The 22,617-nt window shown below is 46.3% G+C and overlaps 9 protein-coding genes and 1 non-coding gene across 10 annotated transcripts in view; 6 read left to right on the forward strand and 4 right to left on the reverse strand.

Moving 5' to 3' along the window:
* The first annotated feature begins 915 nt into the window (after positions 1-915).
* Positions 916-1,571, forward strand: BDV27DRAFT_121030 (uncharacterized protein). The gene has a single exon (XM_032065261.1). The coding sequence runs from the start codon at positions 963-965 to the stop codon at positions 1,401-1,403; it is 441 nt and encodes a 146-aa protein (XP_031932340.1). The 5' UTR covers positions 916-962; the 3' UTR covers positions 1,404-1,571.
* Positions 1,572-2,919: 1,348 nt separating this feature from the next.
* BDV27DRAFT_121031 (WD40 repeat domain-containing protein) lies at positions 2,920-4,569 on the forward strand. Its single transcript, XM_032065262.1, has one exon. The coding sequence runs from the start codon at positions 3,226-3,228 to the stop codon at positions 4,333-4,335; it is 1,110 nt and encodes a 369-aa protein (XP_031932341.1). The 5' UTR covers positions 2,920-3,225; the 3' UTR covers positions 4,336-4,569.
* A 1,346-nt stretch (positions 4,570-5,915) lies between these two features.
* On the forward strand, positions 5,916-7,783 carry BDV27DRAFT_153141 (uncharacterized protein; the record flags this gene model as incomplete). Its single annotated transcript, XM_032071715.1, has 6 exons — positions 5,916-6,560; positions 6,624-6,846; positions 6,907-7,341; positions 7,410-7,517; positions 7,578-7,633; positions 7,691-7,783. The coding sequence occupies 6 exons, from the start codon at positions 5,916-5,918 to the stop codon at positions 7,781-7,783; spliced, it is 1,560 nt and encodes a 519-aa protein (XP_031932342.1).
* Positions 7,784-8,781: 998 nt separating this feature from the next.
* Positions 8,782-9,395, reverse strand: BDV27DRAFT_141295 (sugar O-acetyltransferase; the record flags this gene model as incomplete). Its single annotated transcript, XM_032069793.1, has 2 exons — positions 8,782-9,130; positions 9,223-9,395. The coding sequence occupies 2 exons, from the start codon at positions 9,393-9,395 to the stop codon at positions 8,782-8,784; spliced, it is 522 nt and encodes a 173-aa protein (XP_031932343.1).
* Positions 9,396-9,919: 524 nt separating this feature from the next.
* Positions 9,920-10,876, reverse strand: BDV27DRAFT_141296 (uncharacterized protein; the record flags this gene model as incomplete). Its single annotated transcript, XM_032069794.1, has 1 exon — positions 9,920-10,876. The coding sequence occupies one exon, from the start codon at positions 10,874-10,876 to the stop codon at positions 9,920-9,922; it is 957 nt and encodes a 318-aa protein (XP_031932344.1).
* Positions 10,877-11,187: 311 nt separating this feature from the next.
* BDV27DRAFT_153144 (transcription factor domain-containing protein) lies at positions 11,188-13,462 on the forward strand (the record flags this gene model as incomplete). Its single annotated transcript, XM_032071716.1, has 3 exons — positions 11,188-11,248; positions 11,301-12,009; positions 12,250-13,462. The coding sequence occupies 3 exons, from the start codon at positions 11,188-11,190 to the stop codon at positions 13,460-13,462; spliced, it is 1,983 nt and encodes a 660-aa protein (XP_031932345.1).
* A 951-nt stretch (positions 13,463-14,413) lies between these two features.
* Positions 14,414-15,091, reverse strand: BDV27DRAFT_153145 (uncharacterized protein; the record flags this gene model as incomplete). Its single annotated transcript, XM_032071717.1, has 2 exons — positions 14,414-14,597; positions 14,787-15,091. The coding sequence occupies 2 exons, from the start codon at positions 15,089-15,091 to the stop codon at positions 14,414-14,416; spliced, it is 489 nt and encodes a 162-aa protein (XP_031932346.1).
* Positions 15,092-16,069: 978 nt separating this feature from the next.
* Positions 16,070-16,143, reverse strand: BDV27DRAFT_t28. The gene has a single exon. It is a non-coding gene; the product is annotated as a tRNA-Asn (tRNA).
* Positions 16,144-18,445: 2,302 nt separating this feature from the next.
* Positions 18,446-20,155, forward strand: BDV27DRAFT_121035 (uncharacterized protein). Its single transcript, XM_032065263.1, has one exon. The coding sequence runs from the start codon at positions 18,622-18,624 to the stop codon at positions 20,071-20,073; it is 1,452 nt and encodes a 483-aa protein (XP_031932347.1). The 5' UTR covers positions 18,446-18,621; the 3' UTR covers positions 20,074-20,155.
* Positions 20,156-21,187: 1,032 nt separating this feature from the next.
* The window catches only part of BDV27DRAFT_121037 (uncharacterized protein), a 1,871-nt gene continuing 441 nt past the window's right edge, over positions 21,188-22,617 (forward strand). Inside the window, exons 1-4 of the mRNA XM_032065264.1 lie at positions 21,188-21,434; positions 21,495-21,638; positions 21,691-21,767; positions 21,834-22,577. Of these exons, the coding sequence (XP_031932348.1) occupies positions 21,264-21,434; positions 21,495-21,638; positions 21,691-21,767; positions 21,834-22,566 (1,125 nt within the window). The 5' untranslated portion in view covers positions 21,188-21,263 and the 3' untranslated portion in view covers positions 22,567-22,577. The remainder of the gene's footprint in view (positions 21,435-21,494; positions 21,639-21,690; positions 21,768-21,833; positions 22,578-22,617) is intronic.

Genomic DNA, 22,617 nt, shown 5'->3' on the forward strand with positions numbered 1-22,617 from the left:
AACCAGATCCATTTGGAGAATGTTGGCTGACACCTCTGGCACCTCATCTTAAGACCAAGCATTGACATTTTCGGCCACTTGATGCTCTAGGAATTACGAGGATATTAATTTTTTTTTTCTTTTTTTTTGTTGGACAGCCAAGAGGACAGTGTTACCGTAGGTCTATGGTATGCACCCGATTATGCGATACCGTTCTTAATACCAATACTGCTACTACCTTAGAAAGACTTCAGCTCCACACGGCTGTCAGAAGGCCCTGCCAGACTGTGGGCGAAATTGTAATGTTACCTACCCAAAGTCGAGTTGTCGGAAGGGTTGTAGGAAGAAGACATTGACACCACGATGTAAACTGGCGTTAGATAAGTCTTGAACCAATCCCGTCTGTACCATTTTTTTTTTTTTTTTGGCTAGATCCATTTATATGTATAACTTACAGGAGTTTCAACTGTCCCAGGGCTGCGAGTAAACCTGATTCTCTGGACAGTCAGTCGTGGGGCTCATGGTAAGACCAGGAGGAAAAGCTATTTGCTGTTGGTATGGGGACTGGAATCTTGTACGACTTTACTGAATCTCTTGCCACTGCTACTGTATCAATAATCAATATGAAAACGGTGAGAGGAATGTGACATGGACAACCACTGCGTGGAAATGTCTGTACCAACGCAGAAGTAAGAGTTAACAAACTAAAGCAGACTGCCTTTGCCATTTTCTTCACTCTCAACCAGATCAAAGTTTAGTGAACGGTAACATTTTGAGTCTATGATGCTTGGAGCCTCCGGTTTCAGGATCCAGATTGGAAAAGGAAAATCAAACAGAAACAAAAAAAAAAATTTGACAGTAAGCGCAAAAGATATAACAGTCTGTTAAGTTCTCCCTATACATCGTGCATTGCCCACATCAGACAAATTAATATCTTTTTAAGTCTCCTCCTTTGCAGTCCCCTGCTTTTCTCATCGAACAAGATGCGCGTCTCCTCACTTTGCCTTATCCTGAGTGCCGCACTCACAACCAGCGCCCAAATCCAAAAACCAATCTTGGAAAGCCAGAGTGATGTAGACACAAAGAGTTTCCTTCTCAAGGATATTTACCTTTCGATCGACCCTGTTACCAAGCGCACCCGGTGCTGCCCTATCGGTTCAAGGTACGATGGCACACAATGTGCCCTATACGACTGCCCAATAGGCAAAGTCCCTAACAATAGGGGCGGGTGCGACTATGCAAGCCCCTGCAAGCCGGGAGAATTTCCGGATGAAAATGGCAATTGCAAGGCTCCTCCGGATTGCTCCCACTTTGGTGGTGGCTACTGGCGCAACCCATCCACGGGAGACTGTGAGCCGGTTCCCTATATCCCTGGCGAGCAACTTTGCATTCTACCCTGCCCACCTGCAAATGGTTTGCCATAAAACCCTATTCGGGAGCCTTAGCACTGAGCCTAGGAAGACCAGAAGGTCTCTGTTAAACTTGTGCTTCAATGCCGCCCATGAACGGATTTTCTCAACATCATCTTTTCTGTTTCATACTGTTTTGGGTCGATGGATTCACAGCGCTTTTTCAGAACATGCTGGTGATTGTCAAAGGCCATACGGGCTTCAAGTGGGATACTTTGTACTTTGAGTTCTCAATGACTGTACCTAGCCAAACTCGAGCAATGCGGCCTTATCAATCCATTTCCAATATGAAATCTCTTAGTCCTTAAGGCCAATTTCAACTAAATGAGCGGTCTGTATATTAGGGACCACGTCTTGAACTGCTTACACGGTGCGGATACTTTTAGAACCAGGCATTTCAGGCACTGGACCTATATAGAAATTAGTCTTGCTGCCCATTTATGATGTATAATAACCCATCGTGATACATCCCGCAGTTGGGATCATTGTACAGTACTGGGCAGCAATACGACCCTTAAAGACACATCAGTTTACATTACATGAAATTATGATTGTTTTCATTATATTCATTACTATGATGCTTTGTTTCAAATGTTCTCGTAAATCTAGAATCCAATGTGTCATGGCTGGCCAAAGGTAGAAGAGATTTTTCATATTTTTTTGGTTTATTAGACAATCATCTCAAAGAGCAGTTCAGCAGCACAAGTCGTTTGACATAAGCATTCACTTTTCCGGTTGTATCAAAATCGTCCAATTTCGGTCTCGCAGGAATTTGAGAAAAAGTGGAAATGGAAAAAATGCTGACACGTTGATAGTCGCGGACCACCGCGCCTTCCGGTATTGGGTTCAAGAAAGAAATGAACCTAAATGATACTTCATGTATCCATTGAATGCGGACGTCCTCTGTCTTCGTAATTAACTTGTTTTCCAAAAAAAAATAAAAAAATAAAAAAATAAAAAAATGGCAGTTGGTGGGTAGGATGAGGTTAGTTTCCATTGCTACGGTCGATCTCCAATATTCTTATCCTACATGCAGAGTACCACTTGGATTGGATGCCCCACAAATTGATGCAACCTGTTTTAGCAGGAAATAAGATTGCTTCCGGACATCAGGGTAGGATCTAGAATGTATATCCAATATTACATTCAAAGTCCTCCTTGACGAAGATGGTAAGGTGGGCCCAATTCTGGCGCCGATATGCGACCTAAGAAGACATGGACGGATTAACATGCCAGAAAGTATTAGAGTTCACAATTTAAAAGAGCTGTCAAGTGATGACGTCTAACTTAAGGGGACCATTGTCATCCACCTTGTCCAAAAACAGAGGTAAGAGGGGGATATATATATGACAAGAGTAACCATGCCCAGTTGAACAACTAGTGGTTCAAAAGAGTCCATAGCATTTCCACTGTACGTCGTTTTCCGAATTTATCCGAGACAAACTGGCATCATACCACCTACCGCCTTTATACCATGCATTTAAATTCAATCCTCCTTACATTACCAGCCATAGCAGGACACTTTCAACACGTCCGTGCTGCAAGCTCTTGCTTCGCAGCAAATGGGAACAGCCCAACTGCAAACTTTGATGCATGTTGCTCCGGCCAGTCTAGCGGCACGGAACATATTGGCAACACCAAGTATGTGTTTAAGTGCGATACCTCTGGGAACAAAAACTCCAGAGGGCCGTTAGGCGCTAAAAGTGCCCTGGCATGTGCCCAATTCTGCAACAATGATCCTTCGTGTGTATCGAGCACTTGGCTGAGCGAACAGGGCCACTGTTATTGGAGTGACAAGGTTGGGACCGGCCGAAGTGACCGTGATACCCAGAAATACATGTGGCTCGTCAAAAGCGGCACGGATGACAACGTACCAGACCCAGGGCCAGAACCGGATTGCCAGCAGAAAGTCGCCGTTGCGGTTCAGAAAGAGAAACAGACATGTGCAAGGAGTCTTAGCGAACTGAAGGGGAAGCATTCCGCCGCCATTAGATCCTGTGAGAAGAGGAATCAGGAACTTGAGGACCAGCTACGCGAGGGCATGACCCAACCGAAAAGAGAGTGGAAGCTGTTGTCAGGAAATCTTAAACATGACGACGAGGCTAGGTCTGTGGCTTTCTCACCAGATGGAAAGATTCTGGCATCCGGGAGTAGTGACGGACAGGTGAACTTTTGGGACATGGAGAACTCTGGTTCCCTCCACCAATGGAACGATGATGGCGCGGAGATCTCCAGCGTTGTGTTTTCTCCGGATGGGAAGCAGCTCCTGGCTGCTGACGCATTGGAGGGTAACGTGTTTCTGTTCGATGTCCAAACAGGGAGAAAAGTTGAGGAGTTTACCGGTCACACCGAGGATGTCAACAGCGTTGCGTTTTCTCCCGACGGCCTAAGATTTGCCTCGGGGTCTACAGACAATACTGTCCGACTCTGGGACCTTTCAACAAAGGCCTCGCATGAACTGACAGGGCATACCGATAATGTTCTGTCAGTGGCATTCTCGTCTGATGGCAAATACCTTGCTTCCGGGTCCAAAGACCGGACAATCCGAATCTGGGACGGAAAGACTGGAGCGTTTGTCCGCAGTATAACGGGTCACAGCGGCCAAGTGCGAGCAGTTGCGTTCCCCCGGTACGGCTTTTCCAACCTTCTGGCCTCTGGGTCTAATGACAAGCTGGTGAAATTGTGGAATGTTGATACAGGAAGCCTCGAACGAGACATCCCTCACCCAGACACGGTAGTTGGCCTTTCATTTTCTCCAGATAACAGACAGCTTGCGTCGACATCTTACGACAAGCATATTCGGCTCCTGTCGCTTAATCAAGGTGATGATATCGACTTTTACCACGGTGCTATTAATAGCAATGCCGTTGCATTTTCACCTAAAGGAACTAACTATGTCGCGTCTGCCTTTGTCGATGGTTCGATAAAGGTGTGGACGAGCGCTTGAAAACGAACCAAAGCATGGAGGGGTTAAGGTCAAGGAAGGAGAAACAGATAGCGCTGTCTATGTTACTTAGAATAGTTCCAAATGGGTATACATGATGAAATTCCTTCAATAGGTCTATCATGATCCTCGATATTGGACTCAAGACAATCCAGATATTGCGTCGACCTCATGCCCGAGACCAAGAGTATTTAAATGTGAATCGCACCTATGGTGTTTGTGTCACCATGTTCTGTCTCTTAATCTCAGTGGTCAAGTCACGAGGATTTAATCCTCGGGAGAAACGTTAATACATTCTTATTTACTATTCGATAAGACTCAACTTAGAACCCCTCTGCAGATCCTTTATTTCGAACCATGCCATTTGGAAGGAAGCAAGCTTCTCGGACACTGAATCCCGGGTTTGGCTTCATTGCTACTAATATATAGTCAATATTTATAATCAAGAAAAGCATAGTGCAAGCTCGAGCTGGAAGTAGAGGTACATAAGGAAAGGGATTCGTTTAGTTCCTGATAGTAATTCATCTACCTTTTACCACTAAGAAACAAGCCGGATAGCCTTCCAGTAAAGTAAACATATTACCATGATTCTAAAGAACGTCAGGCTACGGCGCAGGTTCGATTCGGTTAATGAATTGTAATAAGGAAAGAGATTTATGCCAAACCAAGCGTTAGGGTGTTATACTTAAAATTCGGTTATTCGCTAGGTCTACATCATACGAATGACTCACTCACTCACAATCACACCTGACCTTCCATAAATTCCACGTAGCTGTTACATCCTTATTCCGAGATAGACCAGCAGCGGCAAAATATCCGCAACCGACTGATTCTACTGTAATTTACTATTGTGGAGACGCTCTCAAGGGCAAGCTGAAAACTGCCGTTGCTACGTTAGGGGTCGTTTATGAAGCGGAACAGGGCTGCAACGAACCCTAAAAAAAACAGGGTCGGGTAGAACCTTAGAACTACTAGTCCCCTCATCAATGTCACGATGCAAGCGACTCAAGTAGTGAAACCAAGATATGTAAGGTATGACTATTGCAGTCTTGGTATCATTGAGCGTCACAATTCTCTCCTAGGAAGATACAACAGTGTAACCCCGACACTTTGCAAGAAAGGATAATCTTCTAGGATGACGTCAAGGTAGTTCTGGCCTAGCTGATTGCTTTTCAGCTGCTGTTTGAATACGGATCAAATATATGGGGATAAAAAAATAAAAAGAAAAGAAGAGGAATGATCAATGGTGGTGGGGAGACCAGATCAATACTACATGGGATCGATCAGTCAGAGGGGGGTCTGTCCCGTTGAATAGCTCACTTCGTCGCATACAACTCGTCATTGACTCAACGAAAACATCAATCAGTGAATGAGAAATTGGATTCTTGAATAAATCACCAGGTCATGATATACGGAAAAGTCGGGGCTGGCGTAGAGATAAATAATGTCTAATTATCCCACTTTTGCTCTTAGTCGCCCGGTGACCTCGAATTCTTTTCCAATCGACCTTCTAATAACCGTATCCCCTATCACTTCTACTATCCATTAGGAAAATCCGCCAAAGCGAAATAAACCCCTTAAGCATGACATCCGCGTCACTTCAGACCGAGGCTAGGGATGGAACCCTCACTCGAACCTCGCTCAAGGATTACTTGAAGCTTGTCGACATTGATGTGCTTGATGATCGTGGCAACACCGCACTTTCCATGGCCATCCGACACGGCCATGTTGGTGCCGTCAAGCTCCTCTTGCAGAGCGGGGCCGATCCCAACCGAAAGATTTGGGATGGCAGAGCACCTCTCTACCTGGTCTCCTTCGCCAACGACAATAGAGCACGAATCGGCCAGCTCTTGATTGAGCATGGTGCGAAGGTAAATGAGAGCCTGACAGAATGGGGTAATGAAACCGCACTCATGGCGGCCATTACACACGCTCGAGATCCCGAGTTGGTTCAACTGTTAGTTGAGAAGGGTGCCTCTACAGCCGCGAAAAACGATCGGGGAGAAACAGCAAATGATCTCGCCCGTCAATCCACCAATCCCAATATGTCCAGGGCAGTTCTCCCCAAGGATCAGCAAGGCAACTTTTTGCCGGGATTATCACAAGTCTTGGCGAATGCTGGCATGCTGGCACTTAACTTCTTCCCTCAGTACAAGGATGCTATACAGAATGCGTACAAGGACGTTGCCACCTATTCAAACCAGCAGGCCAATCCTTCACAGAAGAAGGTAAATAGAAAGAACCCAGTCAACTTATACTATTGGGGTACACCATTTCTAATACTACGACAGGACATCGAGGAACCCAAAACCGAGGATGATTTCAAGCTGGTTCTGCTAAATTTCGTCGAGGATACGGGCCTGGAGGATTTCTATCCGGCTAACAGCCCTACCGTGGCTGCTGTGGCGCGAAATGCAGTTGCACTTCAAAATGATCCTACAAATATCTTTACGACGGCCTCGGCAATCACAACATTGGCCATGGCTGCCTTATACCGGCCTATCTTCTACTGCGGTATAGTTATTCCCTTATATTAAAGATGTCCGTGTTATGGCTAACTGGTGTGTATTGCAGATGACAGCGGATCCATGGATCCTACTGTGAATAAAAAGAAGGAAGATCGATGGAGTAGTCTGAAGACGGTGGTGAAAGAGATGGCTGAGGTCATAACTAAACTTAAGGAGCCTGGGAGGAGGAAGGCGGACCTTCGCTTCATTAATACGCCGCAGAATGGGGGCAATGACATTCCGTCCGATCAGCTGACTGATCACTTTAATTTCAACCCAAGAGGAGGGACCGAGCTCGGTGGTAAATTGAAAGCCAATGTTCTTGATGCGTATATATATGATCCCATCAATTCGGGAAAATCACTGGCGGAGCCACTCCTCATCATTACAATCACCGACGGATGTCCAGAAGGAGGAACAGAGACCGTGGATACCTTCCGCAATGTGGTCCAAGACTGTGCCACATGGGTTGTTGACCCTAGTCGTGGCTACGATAAGAAGGGTATGTCTCTCTTTCCCTCTCTACACAGAAAGAAGCTACACAGAAAAAGTCTTGCTAACTCTTTTTAGCTGTCAAACACAGTCTCAACCAGATAGGAACTGACGAAAAATCGAAAGAATTCTTGCAAGGGTTGATTGACAATCCTGTTGCCGATGATGTCCTCCATGTCGCAGTGGGTAAGTTGATATCCTGTTGGATCCACACTACCAGTACAGGATTAACACTACGCGATATAGAACAGCTCGATGTGAACCCAGATTTCCGTGATAATTATCAGCAGCGCTTGACATGGGTATGTACAAGTAGCCACTATGCCAGACGAAATACTGACAGTTTTCTACCAGCTCAGGAAAACCTTGAGAAAGAAAGTTTAGGTCAGATATTCCGCGGTCGACTGCAAAAATGGCTAATTGACCACCTAGCATGGGTTTCATCTGCGTAGTGTGTCTAGGCTATGGGCAAGCTCGAGGATATGCGATATTCGTTGGTTAGCCTATACAATTCGGGAAAGATCATTTATAATTTAGTTACTGAATTCTACCTACTACTCATTTTGCGTCTTTCTGTTCCTAGTAACTTAAATAACATCAATCATAGCAATGCCAATCTATATCTCCAGGAAGTACCATCAAAGTGTCAGCCTAGGATCGCCCCTACCACATCTCCACGACAATGACAGCCATATAACGGTAATACTGGATTTGAAGATCATAGTATCTATCTAGTACGCTGGAACCATGCAGGAAGTGGAAGCAACCGCAAATTCAATGTATACGATTAGGCTGATGCCATAATTCTCACATTTCCCGATAGCAGCCCATACTCTGAGTGTGAATCTAGATCTGCGAGTGCTTTTCACAGCAAATATGTCATTATAAAAGAGAAAGAACAGATTTGGACTCGTTCTGGTACATCTCTAACCCCAGAGGTGTCCTTTGGCGCTCTCAAAAGGATTTGCACCACGACTGCCGACTGGCAACACGTGTGAAGGGCCAGTGGTTTCGGACATGGATCGGTTCAGTTTGGCAGGAATTTCTTTTGTACGTGTTTGCCAGAATGTAATGATCAATTTGATTAAACTTTGGGACATGCTTGTGCAAGTAGTAAAAGTTTGATGCTTCTCTGGGGAAAGAAAAAAAAAAAAAAAAACACCTCAAAGATGGGTCGCCAACTGACGTGCTGTACAGTCCTATATATGGGTCAATGGTACTATTTATCTTCCACAGGCCCGGCCACATTTGGACGTAGAGAACGAAGCACCCTGGCAAGATTCCCCACGGCAACGTGATATACGGGAATATCCTAGAAGGTGCACAATCGTCAGCTGCAAATCTTACCCAATACACAATAATCGCTGTTCTCTACAATGATGTCCATAATAAAGTCTCTCAGTGTTGGTAACAACACTCCCTGCCCCAATAGTACATCCATCACCAATCGTTACTCTGGCAAGATGATCACATTACCCGCAATCCAGCAGTCATTCCCAATGGTAATCGGTCGGCCCCACTCAGGGCCCTTGGTCCCGTTCCGCAAGTCAGGATCAGTAGGGTGGCCGGCACTATAAAGCGACACACTCGGACCGATAAGCGTTCGTGACCCAATGGAAACCATGCAAGTATCAGTAATGGTGCAGTTAAAGTTGATAAAAACGTTGCTCCCGACTTTGATATTCGTTCCGTAGTCGATGTTAATGGGTCGTTCGATCCACGGATATTCGTGTAAGACAGCATCTTCCTCATCCTCAGTCTTGCCAGGGGGTGGTAAAGGCTTTTTGTCGTTTGTGATTCTGTATTTCATTAAATTCAGGCAGGCGAAAGGGCGTTATACAGGGAGGTAGTTGTTGTAGAGTCTAAGATCTGGCACCGGTTCGAAACTCACTCTTTCCAGTACTCGGCTATTTGCCTCCGGGTGAGATCACCAGCATTGTTCAGTCGACTCACAGCTCTTGCACACCGTTTCCGGGCGGCCACAAGTTGTGGAGTGAATGCATAGTACAGTTCGCCGCGCTCCATTCGACGAAGGTTATCCTCTTCGTTGATGTTGGTTAACATGGTGGTATTGGCTCGCAGTATGGGCTCGAATTAGCACACTGGACGGCAGATATGGAGAAAAAAAGGAAATTACAGGACAAGTAGAAGATAACTTCACCTTTCTTAAACTCGTTCTGAAGGGTCTTCATATGGGATATAAATACTTCGCTTGACCCACTTGTCGAATGCTTGGTAAGGGACCAGTCTAACCATAACGGGCGATGGAATAGCCGCGATGGTGGAGCCGTTATTATGAGAATGTAAACCCGTCTAATGATGCTTGTATCTTTTCCGTAGGTGTACATTAGACTTAGTATAGCAAATTACCGATATGACCAGCCATATTCAGAAATTCGAGCTTTATTGAAGAGATTTATGGACTATTAACGTATTCAACGTCCTGGGGTATCAATCGGACATTATTATGTACAGCTTGGGTGTGCAGGAGGAACAGCAAAGGACGACTAAGTCTTATCAATACATGTGAGAGAAAGGAGAGGGTGGCCTTAAAGTAACACTGGAGCTGACCTGGTACGGGGGATATTTTATCTCTGTGCTAACCCAGGCCCCTTCCCTTCAGTCAACTGAGATTGGTCACTCTCTTTATCTGGTTGTAATGCCAGACAGCTGTAGTCCCCTGGCCGCGTAGATCCGTTCGGAATATGGAACCGCTTGTCAAAGCGGCTAAAGGTCAGGAGACTGAGAATCATGATCTCCAACACGAAGTTAAACACGTAGAAGCATGCCTTGGAGTCATACCAGGGCGGGTTGGTTGCAGGCCGGGGGGGGGACCAATTGACGCCAGCTTTGAACCCAGCGATGAGAATACATAAGCACGACGAGAGAACGATAATTGCAACTTTGCTGGCCGTCCCCCCTTGCCCGAAGGATTCTTCCTGTCGTGACTTTGGTAGGATAAATGCGATCAGGACCTGTGCAAGAGGAAGGCAGGTAAAGACGAGGAGATAGGTGATAGCTGCCAGTTGGACGTCGCGACATTGAGACCGTGTATGCATATCCAGTGTGTATAAGGATACCACTGTGGATGTGATTACCATAACCAAGGCCCCGAGAATCAAGACGTAAAGAAGCTTGGAACCTTGGCGCAGGATGGGGTGCCAGCCGATGTGAGGCTGCTTGCTGCGGAGAATACGCTGAGCGAGGATGAAGTTGATGATGTATACCAGGAGAACCCCCGCATTGACAAAGATATTGGCGGCAATAGCGAGTCGGACATTGCGTTGTCGATTGGCCCAGACTATACGTAGGACAAGGGTGGTGATTCTTGCCATGCAAAACCCAAATAGCATCCCAGACATCACGAACTTGTGGCCCCGCCGGCGGTTTTTCTGGAAAATGGTCATGTTTGTAGCAGCGAATGCAATATACAAGACGAGGAAGACTGCGCATATTGGGACGTCAGGTATTATGGTTGGAAGGCCTCCCATTCCCGCGGTTGTGGACGCATATGGTCCACCGCGAATTTGCAAAGACGACGACATTTTATTGGAAGGGTTTTCTCGAAGGTCTGATGGCAGATAGTAGTGGAATATCATTGCATTTCGCTCGTTGTAGCGAAAGGAGACATTCATTTGCGCTACCTACCTTAGTACTAACTATATAAAGCGCTTCGCGCGTTGACGCTGCCCAATCAGGATCGCGATTCGGACGAATTAGGGTTCCGCGGACCAAAATATTCGTCCGTTCCGACACGCAACCCTCACTTGAAACTACAGTCTACCACCACCACACCATATAATCTCGCCCACCTGTTCCTTAGTTCGACCCAAAATTTCGGACGTCGGTCTTTAAAATGTCTCCGTCCGACATACCCCGCTCCGGTCTCCGGAAAGGAACGAAAAGCTGCACCGAGTGTAGGTTAGTTTTAAAACTCTACAAGACCACATGTCTGATCTCGCGAGACAGGCAGACGACGGAAAGTTCGCTGCATTAGGATTCCTCGAGAAGCGGATACGTGCCAACAATGTGAGGATCGAGGGGTGGCCTGTACTGCACAGGTGTCGAACAGGACACGATCATCGCAACCCTCGCGACTCTCATCACGACTCCGCATCGCTCAGCTCGAATCTCAGGTCGCCCAGTTAACAGGAGTTGTAAACAACATCGAACTCAAGCTGGGCTATAAACCATCTCAGATCCCTAGCGGTAAAAATGACCAATTCTCGGGCCCCGACGACTCTGAAGGAGAAAGTAGTGGGTCGGATATTCCCATGGCTGAAAAACCATCACACCTGCAATCGCTATTCCAGAATGACTGGCTGAGTGCTGATCCATGTCAACATGAGAATCAGGCGGAGCAACGCTTGGATAGAATCTTTGCGCAACTGTCGATCGATGTGCGACCCAAACTCCAGAACATGATTCCACCAAAGGATGAAGTTGCGGATATTGCGGGATCCGCTTACGATTGGTTGACCGTTCTTCATGCCCTATTTCCACAACCACTGATGCTGGAGTCTCCCCAAGAACTACTAAACGGTTACGAGTCAATGTGTAGTCCCAATATAGACGTTATCATACTAGCTTCTTGGCTCCTTACGCTTGCCCTTACCGCACAGCAAATCCATCCACGGCGGGAAGGTTCCGACGTATATCTGAGAAAGTGCCAGAGAAGGTTTGAATTTTGCCAATCGATCATACACATAGTGGATGATACACTGCTCTGTCATGATCGATTGGTAGGAACTATTCAAGGCCTTGGAATGGCTCTACATTTCATTAGACTGTGAGCGTTACCCCTAAAGGAGAAGGACCGAGAAAGAAAGAAGGTGCCCTCTGTGCCATCTCCTTATCTACGTGATATCTTTTCATTTCGGGTACCGTTTGGCTTTTATTACGTGCTAACAGGCAGAAGTCAAGTAGGTCAAGGGAACTTTCAAAAGGCCTGGATTAAATTACGCCACATTATCGCGATAGCAGAATTGATGGGCTTACCCAAAGTATTCCAAGCAATGCGCCTCAACCAGCCTACCTACACGGATGACACATCAGTTCACAAAGTCCAGTTATGGCAAGCAATCTGTAACATAGAACGGCTAAATGGCATGATACTAAATCTTCCCCCGGGGACCGGACGGTATCAACTTACAACAGCTTCTCCACTTAATGCCGATGGCAGCATCCACCTCACAACCTATCTCACCAGACTTTTGAACATTTCTATCAAGGTTTACGATTTGGACGAATTTAGTGCTACACATGAATCCAGTATGAAAAGGCAGATGGCCGCTCTGGAGATGGCTCAAGCCCTTGGAGAACTCGCGGGCCAGGCACCAGATACATGGTGGGCAGGCGATGAGCGAGATCACATAACACCAGATGATATCGTACAGTTTTTGCATTGCTGTGTCCTCATGAGAGTTTATCTACCATTGGCGCTGAAGCAGAACCTCGGCGATGAGCTCGTGTATGCTCGGCTACCGTGCATGAATGCTTGTGAAGCAGTAGCACGCCGGTATCTAGTACTCCGGAGAAAGCTTCCCGCAGGCTTGTTCATGTCTCGAATACTGGATCTACAGGCCCTTACAGCAGCGTCCGTACTCCTTCTCCTCTCCCACCACGTCCGCTCAACAGACCGTCATAGCCTTCGTGTCGATATAAGCCACCTCCGCGGAGTAGTCTCGGACGTCATCACTTTAATTGGCGAAAGGGCGAGAGACCCAACCAATTCAGAGCTCGCAGTAGAGGCATATAACACTCTTCGTGCTTTAGACCAACTCCTTTATCAAGACGACCGCACTGGCGAGGTTGAAAGATTAACAGTTACAGTGCCGTTACTGGGGAAGATACATGTCCGACGTAACACCCGATCAGCTCCGCAATCCAGGGTAACTAACCAGCCGTCGTCTCAGCTAGAGTCAAATATGGGTATTCAAAAGTGGATTTCTGCATCACATCCACTAGAGGGTCAATCCGGCCTCGGCACGAACGTGCCCGTAAACGAGACTGATCCAACTCCCGACGAATGGCGGTTGGCTGACCTTTCCTGGTCAGTTGAAGGCAGCCTTGATAACCTACTCGAGGATGTTTTCTTGAACGAAAGCATTGGGCAGTATGTAAACATTTGAAGCGTTGGCCCCCTCCCTACCGGCGATGACCCTTTTGTTCATGTGTCTGGAATCCCTAGTCTTATGTCGAAGGTTTCCATGTATTCCACCTCTCCATCCTGTACACGATCTACGATAACGGGGCGGGCGCCCGAACGGTTTTTGACCAGCGAACTCACCGGAAAAGTTAAGGTAGTCTATATTTTTGAGATAGCCCCTGTTGTACCATTTTCATGATCATTTGATAGTGAATTTAAGGATGTGTAGACGAAATATCTACACCGTTGTCCTTCAAACATGACCATTGAGGGCTAGATGATGAGGATCCCAGTGTGGAGGAAGTTCCTTGAAGAGTATTGATAGATTCCTGGCTTTTTTTTCATCGTAGTATATAGAGCCTATAATATCTGCCTTTACTATTAGTGATAATAGTTTTTATACGATGAGTCAAGGAGGCCTTGTCCCGGCTTACTGGTGCAAAGTTTCTATCTAATTTATCAATTGTACAAATCCTACATCATTCCCCTTCTCTTTCCCTTATCAACATTATTATCAACATTATTATGAGCATTTCAACAAACCGCCTATCGGGCAAGAAGAGGTAGATAGACAGCAGTAAACGAGCGAGGTGAAGGATAACAGCAAATAGCAAATGATATAGAGAAGCTCTTAGCACGTAACACACTTGATGGCTAACAGACACTTGATGCTGATTGAGTCGATACTACCCTTGTGTGTATTGTAGTACATGCTATGGGAATGATGGGGTTCTACCAGAGTAGGGGTGGTCAATGGTATATTTTTCACAGTGATCATTAGTACGAATACTGTTGAAGAAAGACAACCAACAAAAGGCTGAGCACATCAAGACCTTCAAGAACAGTATTATCATGTTGTTAGGTATCCGCTCTCTAAATCCAGTACGCGGTTATACTCTTATAGGAATCCCAGGCGACCATCCTGGAATTCCCATCAATCAAACATTTTGCACACTCGGGCTTCCTGGTCGAGAACCACTTCCGAGGCCACTCGGACTTCCTGGTTGAGAGCCCGTTCCCCAACATATTGCCTCCGCAACCAGACGCCCGGAAAGGGGCTTAGTTTGGTCGGTTTCGGTGGTAATAGTGATGTAGCAGTCATCTCCTTGGTATCGGCACTACTAGGGTTAGTATCAATGTATCAAGATGATTTCTAGCGGTTTTCGTACCCCAGTGGCAGGCCGGCATACGACATCCCAATTATTTAGTCCTGTGTTGGGATTTCGGTCCGAAGCGACGCATGAATGTCTCGGAGGATATCCTGCCGAATTTTTAATCTTACATTTCTTTATGCAAGTCAGTCTCACGATTGGTGATCATCTTTTGGCTTGTGGCTGGAGTGACTAACACCTGGATACTGCTTTTTCTTCTTGGTGAGTTGTTGATAGTCTTCAAGCTTTTGTGGTGGTCCCACCCCTTGTACCGGTGGTTCTAGGGGCTTGGCTTCTTGGGGCTGTGATCCTCCTTGGAATTGAGAGCCTCCTTGAGCTGGCAGATTCCCTTGAACTGACTGCTCCCCTTGGACAGACTGGCCACCTGACGGGGGAGCTGCTCCCGCAAGGTTGGCGGAAAAGAAGGCCAGAATACACGCAAAGACAATACCGCTCTTCATCCCGAAATAATATCGAGCAGGTGAGGTGCAAAAAATAAAGAAAGGTCAGGAGAAGTGGGCTACGGTTCTATATAGACATCCAGAAGGACAATCGGCTTTTACTTATAAACAAATAAGTGTATCCTGGTTGGAAAAGAACCCCCTATCTTACAAAGAAGCATAACACGTAGGAATATTAAAGTTTCTTAAAAATCGTACTGGGCGCGTTAGGGTTCTGCTATATTCTCTCTCTTTGTAGCAATTTTTGTGGCTTCTTTGTTATGCGATGTTTTGTCAAGACATAATAAAATAGTTATGGGTATGAACCTTCAAGACAAGGGGAAAAGGGATGGGAGATGGGCAAAAGGTATGGAACCAACGGGGATGCTATACGATGCTTGCCCGGCTCAAAGTTTGATACCCGTCGTTATTATCTTGATTATCCCTGGAGCTTTGTCTACGGAAGGCCAGCTCCGCCAGGCTTGACTTCTTCATTATAGTATTCATATCCTCAGGGACACCTTATACTTGCCACTGTAATAGAAGATTCACGCTCTGTCGGCTAATATTCTATCTAGATCTACGGGTGTCGAGTAAAACAACCGGTACTCCTACTTTCACCGGTCCTCAATGGCATCGCTTGTACCGAACATAGCACTTTACTATAGAGTACGTCTAACTAGAAGACGAGGTATCTTCTACAATAATTACCTACACCCCAAACTCTAATGTGAACTGGTAGCCAAGGAATCGGCCAAGAATCGGGCGCCCGATTTCTGATGATCCACGGTGTTACAGGTTATTTTGTATATATGTGCGAACCTAGTAGGTACGCTTGACGAAAAAGTAAAAGTAGACGTAATTGGAGACATTCGTTCCATGAGAGCTGGCCGTATAAGGACCCACCTTTTCCGTGGTCCCGTGGAAGCGGATATTCGAGAATTTGGATGTGGGACGCGACATGAAGAGGAAAAAGATCGAAAGGCAAAAAAAGATAACCGTCCCAGGTGAGGATCGAACTCACAACCTCCTGATTAACAGTCAGACGCGCTAACCAGTTGCGCCACCGAGACAAATTGTTGAAAAGCGCTCAACTGCTTTAATATATGAGCCAAAGAAAGTCTTGTACAGATCGAACATACATTTGAATGACAATCTTGTCCGCTTCCGCAACATCGTGTCTTTACAACAATTGCAATTTACCAATATATTACGCACTATATCTATAACGGGAGGAATTGATCCCTTAGAAAAAGAGTAAATCCACATTCTTTCTCTAAAATGGATCTCAGTAGAACAATTATTTCTTCGAGACCTATTTCGATGATAAATAGGAAAGGAGGAGCGAAGGATAAATATATATAAAATAGCCTCTACGACTTGTTTGACACATTGGATGGAGAACTTCGAAAGATACCCCCCTTACCTATAAGATGATGATCGGTCTTGAACTGGCACTAGCAACAGAGACACACCCGAGACAAAGTAACGATGGCCATTGAATAGAATCCACAGGAATAATAGGGTTTATATAGGTGGTCTCGCGGGTTAGTCTGATTATGGAAGTCGGCGGACTAACTCAACTACTAGGTCAAAATGGACATTCTTACATCCTACTATTACAACTTCTTTTTCTAAGTAATGTATTTTATCAATCTAATCTATACAACATGTTGAAGCTAGTTATATTGCCGGTCGTTATGAATAAGCAAGAAGTAAAGTCACTTTGTGGGTCTGAGAGATCGTTGCAACCAAGACCTAGGTAGAAGGATTATAATGCTGGACACGGCCATCAGAGTAGCTACCGTTGGAACTGTTATACTTATCCCCATGCTTTCCCGACGCCAGCTGCAGGGGCAATCGCCACGATGTTGTACATGTCAGCCCAATCCACATTCAATCATATTTGTCTCACCATCCGATTGGTAATATAGAACAGGGTAATGAGTCTGTTGAGGTGTCCAGACAGAATGCTCATATCCGCCGCGGCGCCTGTGCTCTGCGAACCATGTAGCGACAGTACAACTCCTTCATCAGCCATAGTTTGGGCAGGGAAGTCTTTCAAGCCGTCGCCGATCATTGCCACCCTGAATGGATGACTATTCAATTGAGAAATTGCCTTAGCACTCTGAGATGGAGCGACCGCAGACTGAAGGATGTCAATTTCCCCCAACTCTTTGGAGACTCTTTGGGCTCCGTGTATATACTGGCACTTAGTGCTGTATAGCTAATCTCAATATCTTCAGAGTATTACCAGATAAGCAAACCGCTAAGGGGGAGTTGACTAGTTTTGTATGTCTACCTCTACTCGAGCACGTGTCCAGAGCATCGTGCCGCGGAACGTATTCCCATATTGAATACATTGTACTGCTAAAGCATGTTGCTAATCGAGTTGGGAAAACCTGGCCCTCAAGACCACATATGATGGCTGGGTATATTTTATATCCCGATTTTGAATTACGACTTTCATCTCCACTGACCACGATTTGGAAAAATCTCATTTTGGTAGTGTGGTTGAGAAATCACTCCTTGGAAGCGTCGCGTGTGTTGTCACGTTCTTAAGCCTTGGGGTATATATGTCAAAGAGCGATCAATTAACTTTACGTTCTTGAAACAAGCAGACTATAATTAAGTGATACACCAGGTACAAAAGTAGAACTGACAGAACCTCCAGACAAGGGTAACAATGCATTATATCTCTGATGCCAGTATCTTTCCATTACCACCCAATCTCATAAATGAACCAGGCTACACCTGGCATTACAGAGAGCGGACAATCCCAGTTGGTAAGTTGAGAGCAGAAATATTGCTACATATTTATTTCCATTGCAAGCCATTATTATATGTCTCTCTCTCTCTCTCTCTCTCTGGCGATATCACCCTGATATCCCACCTTTGGCACTACTTCGCCCGTAGAAAAAGCCTTATTGTATCTCTTAAACAGGACAATAATAACAGGGGGAATAAAATTGTGGAAAAATGTCTACTTTGCGGGTGGGGTCCCCAGGTTTTGGAAAATATATAATCAAGGCCTCAAAACCAATCCAACATCTACCTAAATATGATTGATATTCACTTCCAGCTTCAGTACTATGTACGGAGTATTTCTTTTTCATTTGCTCCGTACCCTGAGCCTTAGTCACTGAGGTCCGTCCTGCTTGCCTTCTCTGGAGTTAGCTCGGTGGAGAGGCCCACACTGGAAGAATCAATAGGGCCATAGGCTCTGGTATGGTTGCATTGGCCCCTGGGACCCATAGTCTAACTAACCAATGATCAAGGTATGAAGATGGACTAAAATTACGATCCCCGCTGTCAATATGTAACACGCTATCTTATCTAGCACAATCGCAATATGTCCAGCGTATTTACTAAACGGTTAGAGCTTTCTTGGCAGAGTTGGGAAATGAGGTCCCTCCGCACCCTCCCACGAGGTTCCATTTTTTTTTTTGACAGTCTGGCCGGAAATCACGGCCTGGGGAATTTGTTGAGAAATTGACATGGGTTTTAGTCTTTCCATTCTGTTCTGATAATCATAGCATGACCCCTGGACAATGTCATCCCTCTTCTTGCGACGAACCCGCCAGCGACTCAAATCAGTTATCGCTGCCTCCGTTATTCTAGCTACCATCACGGTTTTGCTCCTCTCGAGAACCAAATCTCCTCAGGCGCACGTTGAAACCGTCACTTTTCCTTCGTCTGCAGGACCCAGCATTGCCTCGAATAATGATAGGAACTCCAGCAACTGTTATGTGGACCTTGAACTCCTAAGATCACACGGATACAACTCTTCCGCAGAGTACAGACGATGGGAGATCGCAGTACGGCGTTCAAAGAGTCACAATGGCGTTTCCGATACTCTAAATGTCCCCGTTCCAAAGTTTGAAATACTCGACCTAGACACCGACGATGATCGGATCTATCTCCCGGAAACCCAATGCGTTCCCACCGCCACGATCGACGCCCCCGCGCCGAACGCACGAGCGAACGCATCGCATATGATGTTCGGTGTTTCGACCTCCCTCGAGCGACTGAGTGACTCGCTGGGCCCTTTCGCACACTGGGCGGGAGGAACAGGGGCCCGGATCTTCGCAATGGTCGACGTTGTACCCAAGAAGGAAAAGTTGAAGGTTTTGAACCGGGCTCAGGAACTGGACATCAAGCTTACCATCATCGAGTCGAAGGAAGAATGGCTGGACCGATACTTCCGCTTGACCAAGGTACTCTGGGAGAACCGCGATGCCCATACGCAGTGGGCGGTCATCATCGATGATGATACCTTTTTCCCGTCCATGTCGAACCTCGTCGAGAGACTCGCTACCTATGACGCTACCAAACCGTATTACATCGGTGCCCCGACCGAGAACTGGGGACAGATGAATATCTTTTCATTTATGGCGTACGGAGGTGCCGGGATATTCCTTTCTCTTCCCTTACTTCAGCAGATGAACGAGGTCTACGACGTATGTTATGCCTTCAAGGATCACGGTGATAAGCGGATCTCCCAGTGTATCTATCAACACACCACGACCAAACTCACCTGGGAGCGAGGGCTTTTCCAGGTGGACTTTGGGGGTGACGTGACTGGCTTCTTTGAATCTGGCCGGCCGTTGCCACTTTCCATACACCATTGGAAGTCCTGGTATGATGTGGATGTGGTTGCTCTCGGTAGGGCAGCTGCCGTCTGCGGCGACGACTGTCAGCTTCGACGGTGGCGCATATCGGATAGATGGTATTTTATCAATGGGTTCTCTCTTGTTCAATATTCCTCGCCTATGAACGATATGCTCGGTATGGAGCAGACGTGGGATCCCAGTGATTGGGCTCGTGAGCAGGGCTACGCATTCAGTTTAGGACCGTTGCGCCCAAAGGATGAAAAGAAGGTGTCCTTCCGTATGAAGAGCGCCGTCCTAGAAGGACAGAGACTGCGGCAGATTTATGTCCATGAGCCAGACTCAGGGAGCCCTCGGATACTGGAGGTTGTTTGGAGTGTGACGGACGAGTAGGGGAGTCTTTTCTTTTTCGGTTGTTCTTCCATGGAGTTTCTATTTGCATACTCTGCTGTAGGTACGATATGCTTCTTTTTTTTTTTTTTTTTTTTTTTTTTTTTTTTTTTTTTTTTTTTTTTTTTTTTTTTTTTTTGGACCGACATAGAGCCGTGGCCACTATAGGATGAATACCTTCTTAATTGTCCAGACAACATCGTATTTCATGTCAACTTACAATTGGGTGGCGGGCTTCTCTTATGGTTCTTTCTTTACAACATGAAGGTCATAAGCCCTGAGCATCCGACACAACATGTAATATGGGGCGTAGGGAAGTAGACAATAGTGAGCATAGAGAAAGGCCACGGAATCATCAAGCATGGCGCCGATACCTTCAAGGCAACCCTGTTGTTCGTGTCAACAATATTTTGTGATGCCCATTGAAATTTACTGATCTATTTTGATAAGCATTCACGTACGTAAATATAGGTAACATGAGGGTAATCCATCGGTAACAAGATAGAGTACTGAAATACACATGACATTTCATTTCTTTTTTCGGGGGTTCTTTGCGTAATGGAGTGTATATATTACTGTAATTTGCTTGTCTTGGGCGGTCGCAACTCGCGCGTCTGTCAGGTAACTTTGATGCCCTTCCATTTGTATAGAAGAGTTGGTGCAACTCACACCTTTTACTATTAAATAATGGCATACACCCTATATTCCTGGAGCCAGGACGAAGCTCCTACGTACAGTTTCTCTTGTTCGAACATGAACCAACGAAGCACATGACCGCTGGTCCGATAAGTGGAACCTTTTGGGTGGGTATATGCAGGGATCAGGGCAAAATAAACCAATAAACGGTAGATATTCCGTTGGCCCTGCCAGGCTGAAGCACCAGTTGTGTCGCCGATCGGCGGCTAAGAACCGAAAAAAGACTGACAGTGCTGAGGGCCAAGAAACTAATGCGCGGATCGAAATCGAACTTGGGCCCTAGCGTGACATCCGTACTGATGTCATTGGTCGTTCACCTTTTGATCCATGCTCACCTCCCCCTGCGTTTAAGGAATGGAATATGGAGCTAGAGCAATTAAAGGGACAAATACCCCCATGTTCATTGTTCGTTGTAGCCGCGGGCGCCAGCCCGGTCGCATCCGTTCTGGTTTCTCTCTTTCATTCTCCCACATCCTGGTGTGGGAAACGTTGACACAATGCATATCTTCACTAGCCGGAGACTAATCAGCAGTTTGTTAATTGTTTGTATTGTGCTGTGGTTTTCATGCTTTAGACATGGTGACGGTTCCTGGATTGGTACCTCCACGACGAATCCAACCGATTCAGATGCGTTGCTGGACAGCAGGATCAGAAACTCTACCCTAGGGGTCCGTCTACAATATCTTCGCGCGTCCTATTGGAGAAGACTAACAGATGTCATTATTTAGTTCCAGAAGATTTTCGCAATCGGTTTCAAGGAGCGCACCGATAAGCACGATGCGATCACGCTGGCGGCATCCTATACCGGGCTGGAAGTAGACTGGTTTGAAGGTGTCCGAGCCGCCAATATCCCTCCGAAAGCATATCCAGCTGTTCGTCCACCTTGAATCTGTCCTCCACTTTACCTCCCTGACAAGTGACTAGGTATGGACGGAGGAGAAACATCGCGATAAACCAGCCGAACTCGGAAGCTGGCGCGCTCATATGAATGCTCTACGACAGTAGGTGATCGGTTTGGTAAAATGAATAGCGGGCTTCGCACTAACGCAGTCATCGGGCGTCAATAGTATCGTGGAGAACAAGATCAGCAGCGCTGTCCTTATCGAAGACGATTCCGACTGGGACGTAAATATCAAGGCACAAATGGTCGAATTCGCTCGGGGCACTAGGGCTCTTCTGGGAACGGATGGTGTTCCCTTCTCCCCGTACGGCGATAGCTGGGATATGCTATGGCTAGGGCACTGTGGAATAAATTTGCGAGGAGACCCAAAGTTTTATGTGATTCCGAACGATTTGACGGTTACACCGCGACCCCACCAGAACGAGTTTGTCCGTCCTGGGCTGGCAGAGGACCCTAATTTCGAGAAACACCGCCTCATCTTCCATGCGGATAATGCGATCTGCTCATGGGCCATGGCATTTACTTATGAAGGCGCCCGCAAGGCACTCACTGCGTTATCATACGTCGGGATCGATGAGCCGGTTGATCTAGGCTATAACTTCCTTTGCACTAATATTCTGCACGTTCCGTATAAATGCTTGTCGTCGCATCCTAGTATCATGGGGACCTGGGCGCAACGTGGTCCGGCTTCGCGGGACTCAGATATTACTGACGGTGACGATACATGGCATGAAGCAAGCTCTCGGTCCCTCACCTATAGCACTATGCTGAATATTCTACCTCTCGCGAATAATAAGACGACGATATCCGCGACGTGGGACGATGTTCCAGCCCCGAAAATTGATACTACGACGTTTAAGATACCCAGTGGTTATTTGTACACTCCCGATCCTGCATGAATGTTCATCGTGTTTGTACCTTGAATTTCCTTATTTTTTTTTTATTTTTTT

Source organism: Aspergillus caelatus (assembly GCF_009193585.1).
Source record: "Aspergillus caelatus strain CBS 763.97 unplaced genomic scaffold BDV27scaffold_13, whole genome shotgun sequence".
In the NCBI taxonomy this organism is placed as follows: Eukaryota; Fungi; Ascomycota; class Eurotiomycetes; order Eurotiales; family Aspergillaceae; genus Aspergillus; species Aspergillus caelatus.